The sequence below is a fragment of the Neolamprologus brichardi genome, chromosome 5 (assembly GCF_056152115.1).
Source record: "Neolamprologus brichardi isolate AB-2024 chromosome 5, ASM5615211v1, whole genome shotgun sequence".
Classification (NCBI taxonomy): domain Eukaryota; kingdom Metazoa; phylum Chordata; class Actinopteri; order Cichliformes; family Cichlidae; genus Neolamprologus; species Neolamprologus brichardi.
In genome coordinates, this window is record NC_142108.1 from 12,727,647 (window position 1) to 12,746,821 (window position 19,175).

Consider the following 19,175-nt stretch of genomic DNA (forward strand, 5'->3'; position numbering starts at 1 on the left):
TGTTTGATTGTGAAAGTGTGCAGAAATCTGCAGAAGAAGACAAATGCTACATGTTTCCACAACATTTCCACACTTTCCCTGTGGAACAAAGTAAATATTTATTTTCCCAACCTCAGATATGTGATTGAGGGAATAAATATATATATATATATATATATATATATAAAGCTGAGATCCTGTGATGACATCCTGTGTGAGGTGTCTAATAAAAGCACCGGGTGATGAAGCAGGGCCGTGGTTCCTGCTCGGGGAGGTGAGAACTGTCCGGTGCTGAAGGGGGGAAGATGAGCTCAGCGCGCGCCGGGGGGCAGGTAACGTCAGCAGTCGGCCGGAGCAAGGAAAGACTGAATACACACCTACCAAGTGTTTATCGGCGCTCAATCACTGATACACATCGACTCACATTAATGATGGGCAGCTAATCACCTCCGTGTGACTCAGAGACGCTTTTTTTCTTTTTATTTCGGCGCCTCAGCAGCATCCCGCGCCCTCCGCTCGGCTTGAAATGGGATGATATGGGATTTTTCATGTCGACGAAGATCGGATGGATTGTTGCCTTTGCCACCGGTACGGTATCTCAATCTCAGTCGCTTTATGGTGGGAGCCAGTTGGGATGGTTTGGAACAGAAAGCAGTCTTTTTTTCTCTTCTTTTAATCTTCCTGCAGCAGAATGTAGGTGCTGTGACCGTACGCTTATTTATCTCCATCAGTGTTGCATGATGGTTATCAGACCTGTACCACTGCCAACTGCTTGTAGCGGTGGTAGATACTGGGTGTTGTATCTATACTTAGTGTACAAGCTTTCTTACACGAAACGCTTACCGAAAGACAAAAACTTACGGAATGGTTTCTTCTTCTTTTTTCACTCAACTGTCACTTTTACTAAAATACAGAAATATGCACTTTATAATCAGTACAGTTTATTATTGACAAAGCGAGTTTTGGGCTGCGGTGGTCAGGAATGTTTTCCTTCCACCACATTACATCTGTCTAGAGCAGTTGCTCCAAAACTGTGGGGCTGGATGACCAGGAAGAGCATGAGCCGAATGAATGTGATCTTTTGGTAGGCAAAATAAACAAAAGTTTTCTGATGCTGACCTTTATTTAACTTGGATCCTTTTTTTTTTTTTCACTCTTAATTATTGATAAGAAATATGGAGTGTGGGGTGGGGTTTTCCAGCTTCTGAAGTGAAAGTTTGACAACCTAACACATAGTTTTTCTGATCAAATTAAATTATCAAATTAAATAAGAGTGATAGTATTTATTATTATAAATGTAATAGAGAGGTCTTTGCTTAAAGGTTGTATATTCGTAAGTGAAGTCTGAAAGTAGTCTGAAATCTTAAGCCAGACACTTAGCGAGAAAGAAATTTGATTTATGTGCACTTACAGTGGATGCTGATATGTCTCTCATGGTTATTTGTAGCTCGTCAATGGACAAAGCATCACAAAAGCGGTAAAGAAAGCTGTCTCGTGTATCTGTTTTTTCAGTATTTCTGTCCTTAGCGGTGCCAGGAGACTCTGTGGATGTGAAGTGTGAGAACATTTATAAGGACTTCTCCGAATGCGTCCTGGAGCTGGGAGAGAGCATGGACAACTACCAGGAGAACGTGACCAGTGAGAGGGGAGTGGCAGCTGTGTGCAGGTGATAATTACTTTACCGGCAAGTGCACGAGCAGCAGCGAGACATTCACTGTAGAGTTTTGTGAGCTTGAGCTCTCATCACTCTTTGTGAGTAGAGCTTTTATGTGCACTAAGATACAAATGATAACCCCAGCAGAGAGAACAAGAAATGCAGAGAGAAACCAGCTTTCATGGGTCGATTAAGAAACCCATTGGTGCACAAAATTGTTTTTCAGTTCAATTAGGATCAAATAAGGCATAATTGAGAGCAATAATATAGACATATACAGCATAAAATATTCATCTCATAACAAAATACTGGAGAGAAAGGGAGCAGATGCCACAATCCCAGAGAAGAGAAGACTAGAGAAATGAATGGTGCTGAGACACTGAGCCATTGTGCTAAATAATGTATGACCTCGCTGCAGCAGTAATGAAATTCGGGGGGAGTTCTTTGTCACTGTTACTGCATGCACTCCACAACCCCAACACAGTGCACTGAAGACAAAGATTTACACTTAATCCTTTGGTTGAAAATTGCCCACTTGCAATATCATCTGTGATATTGTTTCACTCTCTCATACAGTTGCCATGGTAATTAAAGCACAGCTTGACTTACTTGCATCCTTCGTAGCTGTGTGAGTGATGGATTTTTGGCAAGCAAATTAATCGGGCACAGCCAGTGCATGTCTGCATGCTGTTGTGGGAATGACTTCCGAGTGAAATGTCAGACACAGTGCTGAACTGATGATCCTTTTATTTGCCACAGCCACTGGGAAGCTTTCCACACTTGTGCGCTCACCGCACTGTCCGACTGTCAGGAGGAAGTCAGCTCCATCTGGGAGACTCTGAGGCAGGACTCCAGGAAGATACGCTTCCAGGGAAGTCTGTTTGATCTGTGCAGTCCCAGCTCCTCTCCCAGTCTAAGTTCACCTAGCGCTGTCCTCATCTTGCCGCTGATGCTGGCCTTGACTGGGCCCGGCTGGGCTTCTGCATAGATGGAGCAGGGGTTGGGTGAGGAGGACGTCGTATTCGCTGTGCTTCGGTCCTCCAGAGTTTAAACTTAAAGCCAAGGATTTAAGAGCACAAATGTTTCAAAGGATTATTTTGACCTAGAGTCGCTGATGTCTGTGATGAATGAGGTTTGAAATTCTCTCAAATACTCCAGCTTTGGGTGGAGTGGCAGAAAGAATTGCATTATAAACAGATTAAAAGCACACACTCTCGTGGATTTCACATTCAATTTGGTCAGCTCGTTCTACTATCAGACACCTGTGGCTCTGGGTTACTAACACTGTACAAGGAGCAGGCACATTGCCGCATATAGCTGTACAATGTCGTGCAGTAAAACACAGCTTGCAATAGTTTACCTGTGTGAAAATATAACGTCTAATTTTTGTAGTTTTTAAGCCCAAATAACTTTTTATTCATCGCTCACATTTTTGTATATAAGATAGTTATTGCATCCATGGTGTGTTTTGTGTAAAGTCTGATTTCATTATGCTCCTTAAAGAAAAAGTTTGATTTTACAATAAGTAAATTAGAAAACTAACCCCACTTTAAGATCTCACCAGTAAATATGAAAGGCATAGCAACCAGTTTTAGCTTAGCTTGTCATTAAATATATATATATTTTTTTCACTTTTGTGTAATTTGAAGAAATGATTTATAAAATGTTTGTGAATGATCTGTGCTGGCAGTTCTGCCCCACCCTCTTATTTCCAGTTTTTAAGCTAACCAGCTGCTGCTTGTAGTACAGGCGATGGGGCTGTCAGACTACTACAATGCCAGTCTGCCTCTTTAATTATGAGCTACAGCGTAAACCTTTTGACCTCCACTGAGTTTGTATAAACACAGCTTTGCTCTGTGAAAACACTAAAGAGACACATCATGAAGAATAACATCTTACCGCTTTTAAGTTCCTCACAAACTTGGTACGAAAACCAAGGAAATTATTGTTTGGTTGGTTGTCCTCTGTTGTAACAATGCTTCATGTTAAATATTATACTACTGGAAAGCCTGTTAATTTCTCCTTAAATGCTGCCACATTTGTAAGGAAAACACATTTTTGGGTTGAGCAGCAGAGTTGAGTATGTGGGTTGCACAAAATCTTCAGCTTATTCTGCTACTGACTCTTGTTTGGTGCTTATTGGATTGGACGATCAAAGTCTGAAGAAACAAAGTATATTGGCAATTTAACAATGACAAACCAGATTTGACAAGTTTTTCATGGGTGCAGCTCTCATACTCAGATTTATTGCCAAGACGTATTGTTACAACATAGAAATTATCGACCAAACGCAAATTTCTGTACTTTTTGTTTATTTAAGGTTGTTACCGACCAAACAAAGAGCCAAATCAGACTCGACATGACTAAACAACATTTGTATGCACTATAGAGGTGAATTCAACCTTTAACTTGTTTTGAAGTGTAGAAAATGTTGTAGTAAGGTGACAATCAAGCAGTTCGTACACAACTTTGGATTCCCTTTCTCCTTATAAGCTTTCAGCCCATCATGGCTGATGTTGCATAGCTGCTATAAAGACACCAAAAATAGGGGATGTATATTGCACATGATCCATGTTAAACCTTTAGGTAAACCACGGCTCCTTTTAATTTTCCAACCCACTGATCGTTGTGTAAAAACAAAATTTTTATTTTTGTGACTTTCTGTGAGAAAATGCTCACTTGCTATTAACATCCTATTACTAACCTTGTGCATTAAAGTAGTCTGCATACTCCAGTAGATGACAGAATACATGTGGGTGGCTTTTCAAAGACAAATCTGCCATAAAGTTCTACTGATTACATCATTAATATGTGTTTGATATATCAAACAATGTTCTCCTCTTCTAAAAAATTTTTTATCTGTTAAGTCAAATTGTGAGAATAATAACAAACTTCAGAAACAGAAAGATTAATGTGTAATAACTTGCATCTATTTAGCACAAAAGTCTATGAGATGTCATAAGTAGTAATTGTCTTTTGTGATTAATATTTTGGTGAATTTGTCATGAAAAAAAAACGGTGTTTATTCTTAAAACAGCATCAAGCCCTTTGGTTCGGAGTAAATTCAAATGTTGGAGAAATAGTGTTTCTCTTTTGTTTGTTTTGCCCAAACTGTGTCCATATATACATATTTGCTTTAAAAATGATCTTAACAAAGTTGGATCATTCAGTCGTTTATGTTATCACAAGTGCATGGTGATTTTTGTGACAGTGCTTCAGAAAAATGGACAGATTGTTAATTTTACCTCGGAGATGGCGTGCAGTGGTCTTGATCTGTGCATGAAGTTATGCTAGCTCCTCAATGTGCCTGCATCCTTTGTTATGCAGATGTATTATCCTCACCCCCATACCTACCTAAACTCCATCAGCATGTTTGCTCTGTTTCTATTTCTTTCATCTTTCAAAGTGCAATCCCTTTTCCAAAAAAGATGGGAAGAGCCAAATAATACAGAATGTTTGGATTTGGAAATCATGTAAACCCCTATTTAAAATAAATATAACACACCGTACTAAATATAATGAGATGGATATTTACGAATGTCACATCTCAAAAGCACATGAGATAAGAGCGTGTTCATCACTTCTTGAAACAACACTCCACAAGCATTTCGAAACTGAGAAAACCAAATGTAGTTCTGAAATCAATTTTTTCCCAATTTATGCTTGTTAACCTGCTTAACAGTTCAGTTGTTCTCTGCAGAAGATGCCACCATATGTTCTTTTAAAGCCTGTTTAACATTAATGATGCCTGGATGGACAAAAGTATTGGGCCACCCACATGTCACACCTACAGGAGCTGCTCGGTTATGGAAAGTCGTGCCACGAAGCTCCTAGTGGACAGTTTTTGTGCTGATGTTAATGCAAGAGGAGGCTTTCTGCAGTTACTAAGACAGCAGAGCTTTGGCAGCTTTTACGCACTATGCACCTCAACGCTCGCCAGTTCTGCTCTGTATCTTTATGTTACCACTCTTTGGCTGAGTTGTTGTGGTTCCTAAACGCTTCCACTTTGCAATAATACCACTAACTCTTGATTTAGACTTCTGCAGGGAATCTTTGTAGAGCCTACAATGTAACGTACGTAAGTGGCTGATGTCATTTGTGCTTGTGCTGGTGCATTCTGTGTGGTCATGTCTCAGTGTTTTATATGCGGTGCCAGGTGATAGGAATAAATAAACTGCAGGGATTTTTTTCCTCCTCTTATTGAAGTCAGTTTTTTTTGAGGGTCCAAACATATTTGTTACTCTGGGGGAGAATAGCTTAAGCAATTTTCCTCCAGGAATTTGCTGACATTTATGAGTCTTCATATAGATATGATTATTTTTCCTTTTAATGAGGCAATGATTGTTATTCTCACATGGATAAATTCAAAAGGAAAAATCAACAGGACTGAACAGGCCAGTCACAATAGCTGACATGTAGTCGAATCACGTTATGGCTCAGGGTTTAAGGGGGGTTTGAGGTTGCGACAACTGGAGCATAGATCAAAAAGCATAAACCCAAAGTAACAACTAATGTTGTAACAACGACATCCTACTACAGGGCAGCACTTAAATTCAGTGAGTTCTTGAGAACAACCCATTCTTTCACAAGCAGACTGCAGGTGTGGCTACGTGCTTGATTTGATACACCTAAATTCAAACATTAAGAGGTGTGGCCTAATACTTTTGTCCTGTATAGTATATCTGCAATTTACCATACCATACATACTAATGCTTCCCATATCATGGTTGCTAGTATGTAGGTGGTAAGATTTAATAGTTTATGCAACTACCAGAGAAGACAACGTATCAGGATGTTTCTTTATTTTTGTTTGTTTTAATTTATTCTTATGGATGACAAGACAAACCTGTTCTCTGACAGCGGTCCTGAGTCGCTATACTGATCTTCACAACATAATCATGTCTATTTCTAATGCAGTGCTATGTGAGGGCACACCTTCAACATTGGCTTTTAGCCGTTTCACTTGCATACAGAGATTTCTTTGGATTTTCTCTGAACCTTTCAGTGATATTATGCACCATCCTTACTTCTGACATAGTTTTCTGGGACGCTTTCTTTACTAAGAGTCATTTTACTCGCCTGTCCAGTAGTTTAACAGCATCATCTTCAAAACGAGAACATATTTAAAAATAACAAAGTTAAAGAATGTTTATTTTGGACTACTTTCATGAATTACGGGGTTTAAATTTTTTGCAAAACAATGCACTCTGTTTTTATTGAGATTTTTGCCTAATGCCACAGCTTTTTTAGAAAGAGGTTTGTACTACTGTTACGTCATCCACTGTGTACCTGGGGGTAACAATACAAAAAAAAAAGTTGTGATGTCCTCAAAGCATGAGCAATACAATAGTCACTTCTTAAGAGGGGACTTTTTTTCCCTGCTGTTGAACAAAGCATGATGATACCATAGTAATCCTAATAATGACAGCTCAAACATGGAAAGAACTCCTGAATGTAAAACCAAGTTCAGTATCCATGTGAGGGTTTGGGTTTTTTCAGTTTAATACACAATTTACAGACTGTATAAAGCAATATATGGAAAAGTAATGTGTTTATAATAATAAAGCACAATGTTTAAAACCTAAGTGTGTGCTCACTGGCTTCAGGAGAGTAACAGCACTAAGATGGAAACTGGTGGTACATTTACTGATTGCAGCCGATCCTTTTTAACCCATCTATTACAGTTTCTGTTTTTAGTCATCCCCGGAGCAAAGTGGGGGTAAGGACGACTGCAACCAGCGTTTTTCAACTCGTTAGTGCTCTCCCATCTGCTGCTTTCCACCTGGACACTTCCTGCAGCGAGGGATCAAGGCCCAGGGCAGAAAAGGTTTGGAGAAGTAAAGACATGCATGTGGAAATATCCTCATTAGAGAAGCCATGTTTGATGTCTGAAGCATGATGGCCAATGTTTTTTTTTGCTTCTTTTTTTTTTCCCACCTGCAGTTTCCTCTCCAAGACTTTACCCTTTTAATATAATCAACATGAGCTGTGCAGACATTTAAATCTCCAGAAAGGAGAAATATGCACACCGTGTCTGCGATTTTTTTTTCTCCCCAAGGAATTTAATGATGTGAATAGATCTATCCAGAGTTCGTATATTGAATTACATTACCAAAAAAAATATAAGATACAAAAGGTGATATGAACACTTTCAGAGGTTCCACTGCTAGATAACAAAATAGCAGCTTAGAAAGAGTAGTCACGAGTTTGTACAAAGTAAAAATAAAGTAATTTGTGGAGATTTTGGGAAACAGTTGTTCACCTTTTTGTAAGAGTCGGCTCATTCTTATGTAGAGCAGGGGTGTAAAATATAAGGCCCAGGAGCCAGAATCGGTCGGGTTGGGTGAAGACCCCAATCCGGCCGATTGGATGGCTTTGAAAGTGAAGGAGGACATAAATGTTAAACTTTTTACAGTTTTTTTTCCCACAAGTTTTACATCTTTTCTAACTGATGAGACCTCCCCCGCTGCCATTCACAATACACCAAAGTAATTAAATTACAGACTCCTGTATTTTACACATTTACTTCTTACAGTGAAGCCCAACAGGTTGCACTGACAGGTTTTCTTTCATTTACAATAGTGTTGCGTTTCTTTATCATGTAAAAAACCAAGTCATACTGTTAAAATTGCACTTTTACCTTACATTAAGATGAAATGTGTACACTGACAGAAACTGGAGTTTTACTTGTTCGGCCCACATAAGATCAAAGTGGACTTTAAGTCTGACATCTCTTCTGTGGAGTAAATATGAAGCTACTGCTTAAATGGGAGGATGGGAGGAGGGGTAGAAATCCTGACTCTTTTCACTTCTTGCTTACTAGCAGCTCAGGCAAGACCTCCCTTATTATAATATTATGCATATTTAAGACAACAAGTCATCGATATACCAGGCTAATTACCTCGAGAGGTGATGGATTACATTCTTTGGACAGGCTAGCCTTTTCTGTTCCTACTCAAAGCAGCTTGAATGGGAGCTGCTTTCCAATTTGAGGCTGCACCTTCCAATATCGCCCCCTGCATCATAATTATAAACTCATTTCACACCTTAGGAAAACGTGACTGCAAAACAAGACAACGCATCATCCGCACCATCAAAGCTGCAAAGGTTTTAAACTGACAGTCTAAAGAAGAGCATCTCGAGCGTGTGTAGCATGAGCTGTAACACATTAAAGACAAAAAGTCAATTCTGTTAAGAGTTTAAAAGTCACCAGCGAAATGAGCAGTCTGACATTGCTCCAAAAGGGGGGGGGGGGGGGGGGGGGGGCGAAGACATCAGAGCCGCACATTTTAGGACTTTCCCCATCACATCCTCCCCGAACAGCAATTTTTCAGAAGCACAGACAAAGCCAGCTGTCAGAACCCAGCTGGTGGCTGACAAACTGTCCCCGAAGTGGCCAAACGGTTTGCATAATACATCATGCCATAAAGAGACAGAACCCAACAATGCTTGCTGTGCAAAATGTGGTACAGACTCAAAAAGAAAAGCATTTAACAAGGATTAGGAGGCTGAATGTAGGAAACATCAAATTGAGCCTGGTTTTTATTACTTTGGACCACTTATTGAGCCCCAATTATGACGCATAAAATCTTTCTTATATTTGGATTTACATGACCTACTGATTAGCATACAGTGCTTAACAAATTTAATAGACCACCAGTGTAAGATTTATGCCACAGCTGCCCTAAATTACCAATAAAAATCATTTTTTATTTTTCTGTAATGGTTAATCCACCAGTATGTGCAGCTGAAACGATATTTTTAGTACTAAAATATAATTATTATCAATTATTTTCAAATTTACAGTTTTACCAAAAAAAAAAAAAAGAGCGAAAATGGTGCAAAAGCACTTTTTCTTTATTAAGGTGCCAAATTACAGTTGTTGTTTTTTTTTTTTTTTACATCCATTACAGATTTGAAACATTTGTTTTTGTAGGTGAAGTTTTTTGACAGATTTCTAAAATATTTGTCTTTGTGACAGATGGTCTAATAAATCTGCTAAGCACTGTACCTTTTTGTTGTCTAAAAACACATTTCTCCCTATATTTAACGTTTAAAAGCAGCTTTAAGAAGCAGTAACAAAAACTTTGATGTGAAATTTGCACACTGGCATCTTTAAAGTGCTGTTAGGACAGAGCTTTTTAATTTACGTATGTGTATGTCTGCTAAATTTAACAACAATCAGAAAAAAATTCTTAAAATTAAGGAATGAAAATAATGAATTTCAACATAAAAACTTACTTAAAAAAACAAACAAAACAACATTTGTAGTCATTTAGTTTAGAGGAGGATGTAAACTGGCATGTGCTTTCAAAAGACTTAAAACAGGTGTCTTAATATGCTACAAATTTGCACTGTCCAATATTTAATGTGCAGCTATGAATAAATAGATCAGGTCCGGGTGGGTGAACCACTTGATGGAAACAGACAAAGCACGAAAATCCGACATGCGTGCTGACAGAGGTTCATGTTCTTTTTCTTTTCCAAGAGTGGAGGGTGGAAAAAAACCCTCCTCAGTGAGTCCCTCAAGGATTACCCCTTCACAATCTTTCAGCCTGTCACCAAAGAAAATTCACAGATTAGATTTCGGTCCAGTGTTGACTGGAATTGCCCTGAGCTCAGTCCGCATGCACAGGTACTCTCCAATTACAGCCATCAACGCCATGCAGGCTATGTTGACGAGCCACCAGGACAAGGCAGCTGGAAGATGAGCGTTATATATCCAGCAGCCGATCATGTGGAAGAAGTGCACGGTGACCGTGAAGTCCAGGCACTGTTTCCCTCGGCGGATGAAGAACCACAGACCGAGGGCGCTGCAGGAACAGTGACACGGAAAAGATGCCAAAGTTTGAGTAAGATAAGATAAGATAAGATAAGACTTTATTGATCCCACAACGGGGAAATTTTTGCATCACCTCAGCTTAGGTACAGATATATGAAGGAAATACAAAAATACAAATAAGTACAATCAATGAAAAAAAGTAAGATAATACACTATATACAATGGTAGCATACACAGTATGTGATTATGGATATAGTTGGAAATATGGAAGACATAAACTATATAGCTTGGAAGGTCATGGAAGGTCCATTATGCATGAGGTGGTTACCGTGGATGTTCACAGTGACCAGTGACTTATGACATCGTGATTGAGGAGTTATAGAGTCTAACTGCTGTTGGGATGAATGATCTGCGAAAGCGCTCCTTCCTGCAGCGAGGGTGTTTCAGTCTCTGACTAAAGGAGTATCACTGTACATTAAATGTCGACCATTTTCTACGCAAACATTTAAAATTTTCAACCTTTACACTTAACGAAATGTGTAACTGCACAGGTGTAAATAAGGTCTAAACACCCCTTTATAATGAATGCCTCATGGGATGCTTGAAAAACAGGATGCTGTTTGGCTGTCACACAAATCTCATCCATTTATGATGTACAGAAAAATGACCGATGATATTTCTCACCAGGTAAGAGAATTCAAGATGAATGCCATCATTGAGAGCCTGCCTTGCACAGTTGCAAAACCGAGAGCCTACCAAAGCAGAGAAAACATTTAAATACAGTTTTAAGAGAGCGAATATGCGACACAAAAATGCATAAACACGCACCCATATCTTAAAACTTACTTGATAGTTGAAGATCTGGTCCAATGACCGACTACTCTGCACAAGGCTGTCCACTCCAGCCAACCACAGACCCAAAAAGCTGTAGTAGATGCACTGCATCAGCACGATCTGGCACACGATGAGGACCGGGTCCCAGATGTAGCTACGGAAATGAGTGGCCATTGCTGGCTGAGGTTCCACGTACAGACACTAAGAACGTTAACAACTGCTAACAACTGTTAACTGCTGGCCCATCAGATGTGACTTGTGGGTGAGATCTAAAAAAATAAATAAAAATAAAAATAAAAAATCTGAAACACAGAAAGTTACATTGGAAAAAAAGGATTAGATTAGTATAAAGCTTGGTTTTAAATCCTTTTTTTTTTTTTAAATTTAATATATTAATTAGACAGAAATAGGGAAGATTATAGCTACAGCCAGCTGCTTTGCACTTAAGTACAAAATAAACAGATGTCCGGAACAAAGTGTTTAGTACGCTTCGGGCACTTAACACGGTTAGTCCGGTTGACTTAAGCTTTCGTAAAAGTCAGTCTAGGTAAACTATGTGCTTGCATTCACAGTTCCTGTACAAATGGGGGGTAAAAAGGCAGGAGATGAGATGAAATGTGTGAGGAGTAAAGTGTAAAAGTTTATGTTGTTATCGGTTTACACAACAGAGGATAAAGCAGTCCTCGTGACCTTTGCACCCACATCAGCAGCAGCTAATAATCACTACAAATAGGTCAGCAGATCACTACAGTCTTGTCTTATCTTTCATCTTTGTGTATGTGTAAGCATTTATTTCCATCTCAATTCACCGTGTTATGGTCCAAAGGTTGGACATATATAATGGTTGCTATAAAAATTGGGCCTCATATACCAAATACTCTTCTAGATACTTTTTTGTTTTTTCCATACATTAAAAAATGAAGAAATATTTGAACATGAAAAACCATTGAAGATAAACGCCTGAACTTTGTACTAGTAAACCAGGATCTGTAATTTGAGAGAGATACATCAAAAAATGTCGAGAACAGGCTAGTTCAGAAAGAAAGAAAGACAGACAATAAAACATCAAGCAGCCCAATAAAGTTGCACATTTGAGCAAAAGCTTTACATTGCAAAAGACAATTAGTGATCATTTGTGAACTGTAGATTGAATTGCATTGTAGATGATGTCCAAAAGAATGCTAAATTAATGCCATTTTCATCCAATTTTTGTGCTGGATTACGCAAATATGATAAGTTTTATCACAAAAACAGTCTATTCCGGACAAAACACAGTTCTAAAGTTTCCAGATGGCTTTCTAAATATAACAGAGATAATACATTGTGTTAAATATATTAAATATTTCATTTTCATTGATCCATTTCACTAGAGTAGCCTTGCAAGGCCAGGATGTGATGCACATGAGGTGTGACTAATAGTCCATTATAAGACCCTACCCCTAACCCGAATCCTACTGCTAATACTTGATATATGAGGGTAAAATTTCATAGCAATCATTACATGTGTCCAAACTTTGGACAAAGTTCTGGCAAATCGGGCATGGTCGAGCAGAAAATGTTGAACAAAGCTGATGATGTGAGATGGAGTGACACACCAAGTCACATTTAGCAATTTTAATGGCATGACCACTAATGGCTTTATGAATTAATCCAATAATATATCCAACTTATCTTCAGGTGAACACACCAATGCTGACATTTTTGACCTGAAACTTCCACAACAGCATCGAGGCTTTAATGAAGACATCCGCTTCTGCTTTACCTCGGATCTCAGTTAAATCACACCCACAATATCCTGCTTTAAATAAACACCGAGGTAGCTCAGTAACAATCGGGGTTATAATGTTATGGTGATGTTAGGTTAGGGTTAGGTGAACACAGAGAAACCCGATAGCACAGGTAGCTTAGCCGTCGACCAACACATACTCGCAGATTAGCAAAAGCCAATGTAATATCATGTGATCGCTCACAGGCGGGAGACTAAATGGCTCAAATCTATTTATTTATATTAAGCTCAACTAAACATAAAAACGAAGGATAACTCGCGAAGGCTTTTATCCCCCAGCATAAAACCTGTAAACTGTAAACATTACAGAGGGTGAGTCGGCGGTAAGTTAAAGCTTCATCGTGTTTGAAGGAGAGCGGTCTGGGAGTGATACGGACCTGCCCGCGGGTCAGAAGTCTTAAGGATGCTTGATCAACGATAATCCCTATGGCTCTTCAAAGTTCCCCAAATTCTGTCGTTACTTAACCGGGCCTCATCATACACTACATTGGACTAGCTAAACCCTGTTAACAACACGGAAGCCAGAACACTTTGCCCGGAAAGAAAACTTCATGACCAACTAGTCACTGCCAAAGTAAAATACTTCCGTTCTATTCCTGAAAACACATGTACTGTCACTCCTGTGACATTAATTATTTGCCAACAGTGTGTAATAAAAATGTCTCATAATTCATCAAAAAGCAACGTCTATAATTGTTTTGTTCATAATAGGTTATTTTTCATTTCGGAAAATTTCTTTTGATGAACTAGCTACATTTATTTTGAAAATCTACCAAGTTAAAACTTCCAAACGGTTGTAAAAAATTATGAATTTTGCTTCTTGCATATATAAATCGAGAAAGAAATAAAATGATAAACGTTCAAATAATAATTAATAAGAAGCTGTTAAAATATCCAGACAGACAAAGGAGAAAGGGCATATTAACATGTTGGGTTTTTTAAATTGTTTTCATTGGGGTTTTTTCCTCCTTTCCTTTTTTTGTCTTTTTACTATTCATATTAAAAAATACTACCTTATCGTGGTGGAGTTGTTAAAGCCCAACAGACAAAATTAGAGTTGGTCATTAAGGCATTAAACCCACAGGAGGTGGCTGCTTCTAGCAATCACACTTCTCGACGTAGAAGAACGGTGAATGGTAAACCCATTTGTTTTAGGTGTGAGCAAATTGGACATATTGCCCGATTTTGCCCGACATTACCCAATTCTGATAGAAATCAGCATGAAAGAGCAGCTAGGGCTGATGGCCAAACTACTAAGGTGGCGGAAAACTAGTACCCACCAGTCCACAGAGCCACACACTGGTGGGAGGGTTGCAAGGCTCCAATAATGTAGAACTCAGTCATCTAGTTGGTGAATGCTTGGAAGGGGAGGTTGATTTGGGTGGGGTTATTATTTCATGTTTGCTGGACACAGGGTCCATGGTCACAACAATCACAGAAAGCTCTTTTAAAAATAACTTTTCTCATCTCAGTGATGAAAAGCTTAAAGACTGTGGTTGGTTGGGACTTAAAGCAGCTAATGGCCTACAAATTCCTTATTCTGGGTATATTGAGTTGGATGTTACAATCCTGGGAATTCACCTACCTCGTCGAGAGGTGTTGATTGTGGGAGATCCAACAGATAGCCACATGGCACAGAAAAAGACATCTGTACCTGGTGTGTTAGTATGGAGGACCACAAGAGCCACGCACATCGAAATAAAAAATCCTGTGCTTAATTAATGAATTGTAGAATAATATCTGCATTTGTAAATTCATTTTTGAATTCCAATTTAATAAACTGATTTTTAAAATGCTTTTTAAGTCTTCATTTCAAAAAACATTTTTTGAATTGCACTTTAATAAACTTCATTTCAAAAACCTTTTTTGAATTGCACTTTAATAAACTTCATTTCAAAAACCTTTTTCGAATTGCACTTTAATAAACTTCACTTCAAAAACCTTTTTCGAATTGCACTTTAATAAACTGCATTTCAAAAACCTTTTTTGAATTGCACTTTAATAAACTGCATTTCAAAAACCTTTTTCGAATTGCACTTTAATAAACTGCATTTCAAAATCCATTTCCCTTTCCTGTTCGCTCAGGGATTAACATGTGGATTAGCATTTGGATTAGCAGTTGGATTAACAACTTCATTTTAAAAATCCTGCTGCTATTCAAGCCACACCGTGGGATGTAAGGACCTCTCTGATTGGTTGGTCAGACACAGGCTGTCTGCCAGCCTGGATTTTTCTAGCTCATAGCTTCGCCCTGCTAAGAAGCGTGTGTGCTTGTACAAAGGCCGTTCGGCCTCGGGATTTACACTCGGCTCGACACGGATATGTGAAGAATGAAGGGACCCTGCAGTGAAACGGAGAGCCCAACCTCTGACTGAGTGCCTGTTTACAAAGTCTGACCACCTGTGAAGGTAGCGTGCTAACGTGGCTAACGCTAGCATCACCACACGTAGCACCGTTATTTTAAGGTCATCTTAGCTTATGAAAGTTTTATGTCGCAGCTGTACGAGCTAGCTACGTGTTTTGTAAGCTGCTGTGCTCTTCACAAATAAAGCTGGAAGCAACTATTAGAACCAGCACTCAGGCCTGTTACATTTATACAGTGTTAGAGCAACGGCTGCAGCCTACAGCCTTTAAACTAGCGATTAAAATGCTGAAAGCTGAAATTGATTCAGTTTAGTACTTTTCTCTGTATGCTCTGTGATCATAAAGGCCTTAAATTCTGTGATATATACTGTAAATGATTTTCACAGAGGTCTTAAAGTACTTAAATCACTGCTGATAGTCTGGTTGTTTATATTTTCACATTTTTGTGTCTGTAGGGCTGTTTGATGACAATTTGGACTCCTCTGGGAGATGAGGACACACCCACACCTGTTCCATACTGCAGCCATTGATGGTGTTACGGCTCTGAGTCAGCTTTGGGCCATAAGACGCACACACTGGAAAACCAGCACCTGGACTTCATGCAGGAAAGACGGCCTCAGTGATGATGGACTCTGCATCGTCTACTTTACCTCCTAATCTCTTTCTCTTTAACACACAATTAAAATCTTAGTGAGGAAGTCTCTAACTTGTACACATTTGTACAGCACGTTACCTTCACAGGTGGTCAGACGTTGTAAACAGGCACTCAGTCAGAGGTTGGGCTCTCCGTTTCGCTGCAGGGTCCCTTCATTCTTCACATATCCGTGTCGAGCCGAGTGTAAATCCCGAGGCCGAACGGCCTTTGTACAAGCACACACGCTTCTTAGCAGGGCGAAGCTATGAGCTAGAAAAATTCAGGCTGACAGACAGCCTGTGTCTGACCAACCAATCAGAGAGCTCCTTACATCCCACGGTGTGGCTCATTTGAATAGCAGCAGGATTTTTAAAATGAAGTTGTTAATCCAACTGCTAATCCACATGTAAATCCCTGAGCGAACAGGAAAGGGAAATGGATTTTGAAATGCAGTTTATTAAAGTGCAATTCGAAAAAGGTTTTTGAAATGCAGTTTATTAAAGTGCAATTCGAAAAAGGTTTTTGAAATGAAGTTTATTAAAGTGCAATTCGAAAATGTTTTTTGAAATGAAGACTTAAAAAGCATTTTAAAAATCAGTTTATTAAATTGGAATTCAAAAATGAATTTACAAATGCAGATTTTATTCTACAATTCATTAATTAAGCACGGGATTTTTTATTTCGATGCGCGTGGCTCTTGTGGTCCTCCATATGTTAGGAATGAATGTATTGAACCCCCTGTACTCTGAATTGTGTAAACAATATGGTTCTGACCTCTGGGAAGCTCCAGTTTTGAAGACTGCGCCACGTGGTTGGAGAAGAGCGTTGAGATACTGCCAAATGATGGAGGCCATGGCAAATTCTCCTGAACCCCATCGTGTTAGAGTACAGGCTAAGAAGTCTTTCTGTGTTCCAGCTGGAACGCAAAGTTATGTTCCTGTTACCTGTCCAAAGATGCCTGTGAATACACCCATTGACCTCTTGATTGAACCCCTCGGGCCTGATGATGGCTTTCTCCCGGAAGGCCTATTGGTGTCTCCTTCATTGGTAAAGGGAGAAGGAGGGGAGGCTTTTGTTCCAGTTACTAATGTGGGTAAAACTGATGTCTGGTTGACACCTCGTCGGGTGATTGCTACAGTTCAACTGGCCAGTGTGCTAGCAGAGGGCAATTCTGAAATACAGGTCTCTGTAAATTCACAGTGTTGTACAGCTTATATTTCCAGTCATACAATGGCAGACAATGCAGCGGAATTGGATCTGCCTGAATTTGAAAATCTTGAGGAGAGCGAGAAACGGCAAGCAAAAGTTTGCCAAGAATGAGTTGGATGTTGGTTGTAGTAAATTGATCACTCATGAAATTCCTTTGATAGATGAAACACCACTGCAATAACCATACAGACGAATCCCTCCGTCTCAGTATGAACTGGCAAGGGATCATATCAAACAGCTGCTGCAAGCTCGTATCATCAGAGAAAGTAGTAGTCCGTATTCATCCCCAATAGTTCTTGTTCAAAAGAAGGATGGAAGTCTACGCATGTGTGTCGATTATAGACTGTTAAACGCCAAGACCAGAAAGGATGCATTTCCTCTGCCAAGGATTGAAGAATCCTTGGATGCTTTGACTGGTGCTCAGTGGTTTTCCACTTTGGACCTGGCTAGTGGTTATAATCAGGTGGAAATGGCTGAGAAGCAAGGGCGTAGATTTGGCATGGACGGAAGGGACACGTCCCCACCAATATTCAGCGATTATTGAATTGTCCCCACCAATAATTTGATCTATTCGAGTAAAGAAAATCAAACCCGATAGAAAGAAGAAAAAAAAACGATCTGTCAACGTCTCATTCACCCAGCGTTGCAGAAAGAGTTAAATTACGTCCTCTACTGGAGTCCTACCTCATGTGACAAATATGGCCAATGTGGTTGGCTGTGCCTTTCAGAGAGCTCTGTTTAGTTTTAGCAGCGGCAAGCCTGCGCTGCGAGGAGGAGAGGGGGATGGCAGCAAAAAGGAAGAACCTGGATATAAGTATTTTTCAAAGAAACCTGTAAGTCACTTAAAGCCAAATTAACTCATAAAATGTGTCCGTCACAATAACGTTACAGGCTATGCTAGGCTTTGGCCCACATCAGTCTAAAATTGTATGTAACCACGAATAACATGTTTTGGAAACTAACTGCACAACAGGCAGCACTATTAGTTATCTCAGTCTCCCAGAGTAGCATTTCTAATTTTGATTGAAACTGTCAGAGAAAACGGCAGCCTCGAGCAAGCCAGGATATTAGTTTACAGAGACCGTTAGAATTATATGTCTAACGTTAAAATGTTGGTGACACAATAATTTCATCCTAATGGCACTGACATATTCATAGGTTAATTTTTGAGACAAAATGTCATGAGGTAGTCATGATTTTGCAAATATCCACCTTGTAGTGCAGTTTGCACAAATTGTTTTAAAAATGCACTCATCCTACAAACATTACTGATGAGTCAAGATCTGCACAAATTGACAGACACACTGAAGCAGCTACACATTTTATTCTTATTGTCATGTATGTCCTGTTTGTCAGGTGACAGAAGAACCAACACAAAGCTCAGCGAGTAATGGTGACACAAGATCACAGGTGAAATTGGATGATGACTTGTTGGTTCATTACTGTATTTGAAGCACATGTGTGACTGCATGTATGTGGAATGTCTCACTGTCATTCATCAGGTGACAGAGGCAGCTCTAACATGTTGTAGCTCGGACACAGGTGACTGACTGATGATTTGGTGCTGTAGATTAACTAGTATTTATTATCATGACAATTGTTAGGCTGCTGATGTAAATTGTTTCATTAGTGTATATTTGGCAAAGAATCTGAATTGTACGGTGGCCCTGAGAGGCCAAACGGACTGCAACTTCAGAAAATACTTGCAAAAAGAAAAACGCTGCAAAAAGAAAAATGCTGCAAAAGCACACACAACACAACGGAAATAGGAAAAAAGACAACGGAAATGTTTCTGGGGAGACAATAACCGGACGGACCAGTTGCACGAACCAAAACATGTATGTATGGCTGTATCCCAATTCAGGGACTGTTTCCCAATTCAGGGTCTGCAGCCTTAAAGTACGCAGCCTTAACGGTCCTCAAGGGCCGCGTA

The 19,175-nt window shown here is 39.4% G+C and overlaps 2 protein-coding genes across 4 annotated transcripts in view; one reads left to right on the forward strand and one right to left on the reverse strand.

Moving 5' to 3' along the window:
- Positions 1-306: 306 nt before the first annotated feature.
- LOC102785075 (neuritin-like) lies at positions 307-4,713 on the forward strand. The gene is made up of 3 exons (XM_006784372.3): positions 307-567; positions 1,492-1,645; positions 2,393-4,713. Exons 1-3 carry the CDS (start codon positions 516-518, stop codon positions 2,619-2,621), a joined length of 435 nt encoding a protein of 144 aa, XP_006784435.1. The 5' UTR covers positions 307-515; the 3' UTR covers positions 2,622-4,713.
- A 4,181-nt stretch (positions 4,714-8,894) lies between these two features.
- sys1 (SYS1 golgi trafficking protein) overlaps positions 8,895-19,175 on the reverse strand; it is a 40,326-nt gene continuing 30,045 nt past the window's right edge. Inside the window, exons 1-4 of one of the 3 annotated variants that reach the window (XM_087840685.1) lie at positions 13,413-13,550; positions 11,262-11,518; positions 11,100-11,167; positions 8,895-10,446 (exon numbers count right to left, since the gene is read on the reverse strand). In XM_087840685.1, the coding sequence (XP_087696811.1) occupies positions 10,206-10,446; positions 11,100-11,167; positions 11,262-11,423 (471 nt within the window). In that variant the 5' untranslated portion in view covers positions 11,424-11,518; positions 13,413-13,550 and the 3' untranslated portion in view covers positions 8,895-10,205. Of the gene's footprint in view, positions 10,447-11,099; positions 11,168-11,261; positions 11,552-13,412; positions 13,551-19,175 lie in introns of those variants that run through there. The other 2 variants (XM_087840686.1, XM_087840687.1) reach the window with 2 other exon arrangements.

Excerpts from the sequence above, each read along its gene's own strand:
- LOC102785075 (XM_006784372.3), top strand. The coding sequence starts at position 516 with ATGGGATTTTTCATGTCGACGAAGATCGGATGGATTGTTGCCTTTGCC. Across the intron at positions 568-1,491 it reads GATTGTTGCCTTTGCCACCG|TATTTCTGTCCTTAGCGGTG; the intron begins GTACGGTATCTC and ends CTGTTTTTTCAG. Across the intron at positions 1,646-2,392 it reads GGAGTGGCAGCTGTGTGCAG|CCACTGGGAAGCTTTCCACA; the intron begins GTGATAATTACT and ends TATTTGCCACAG.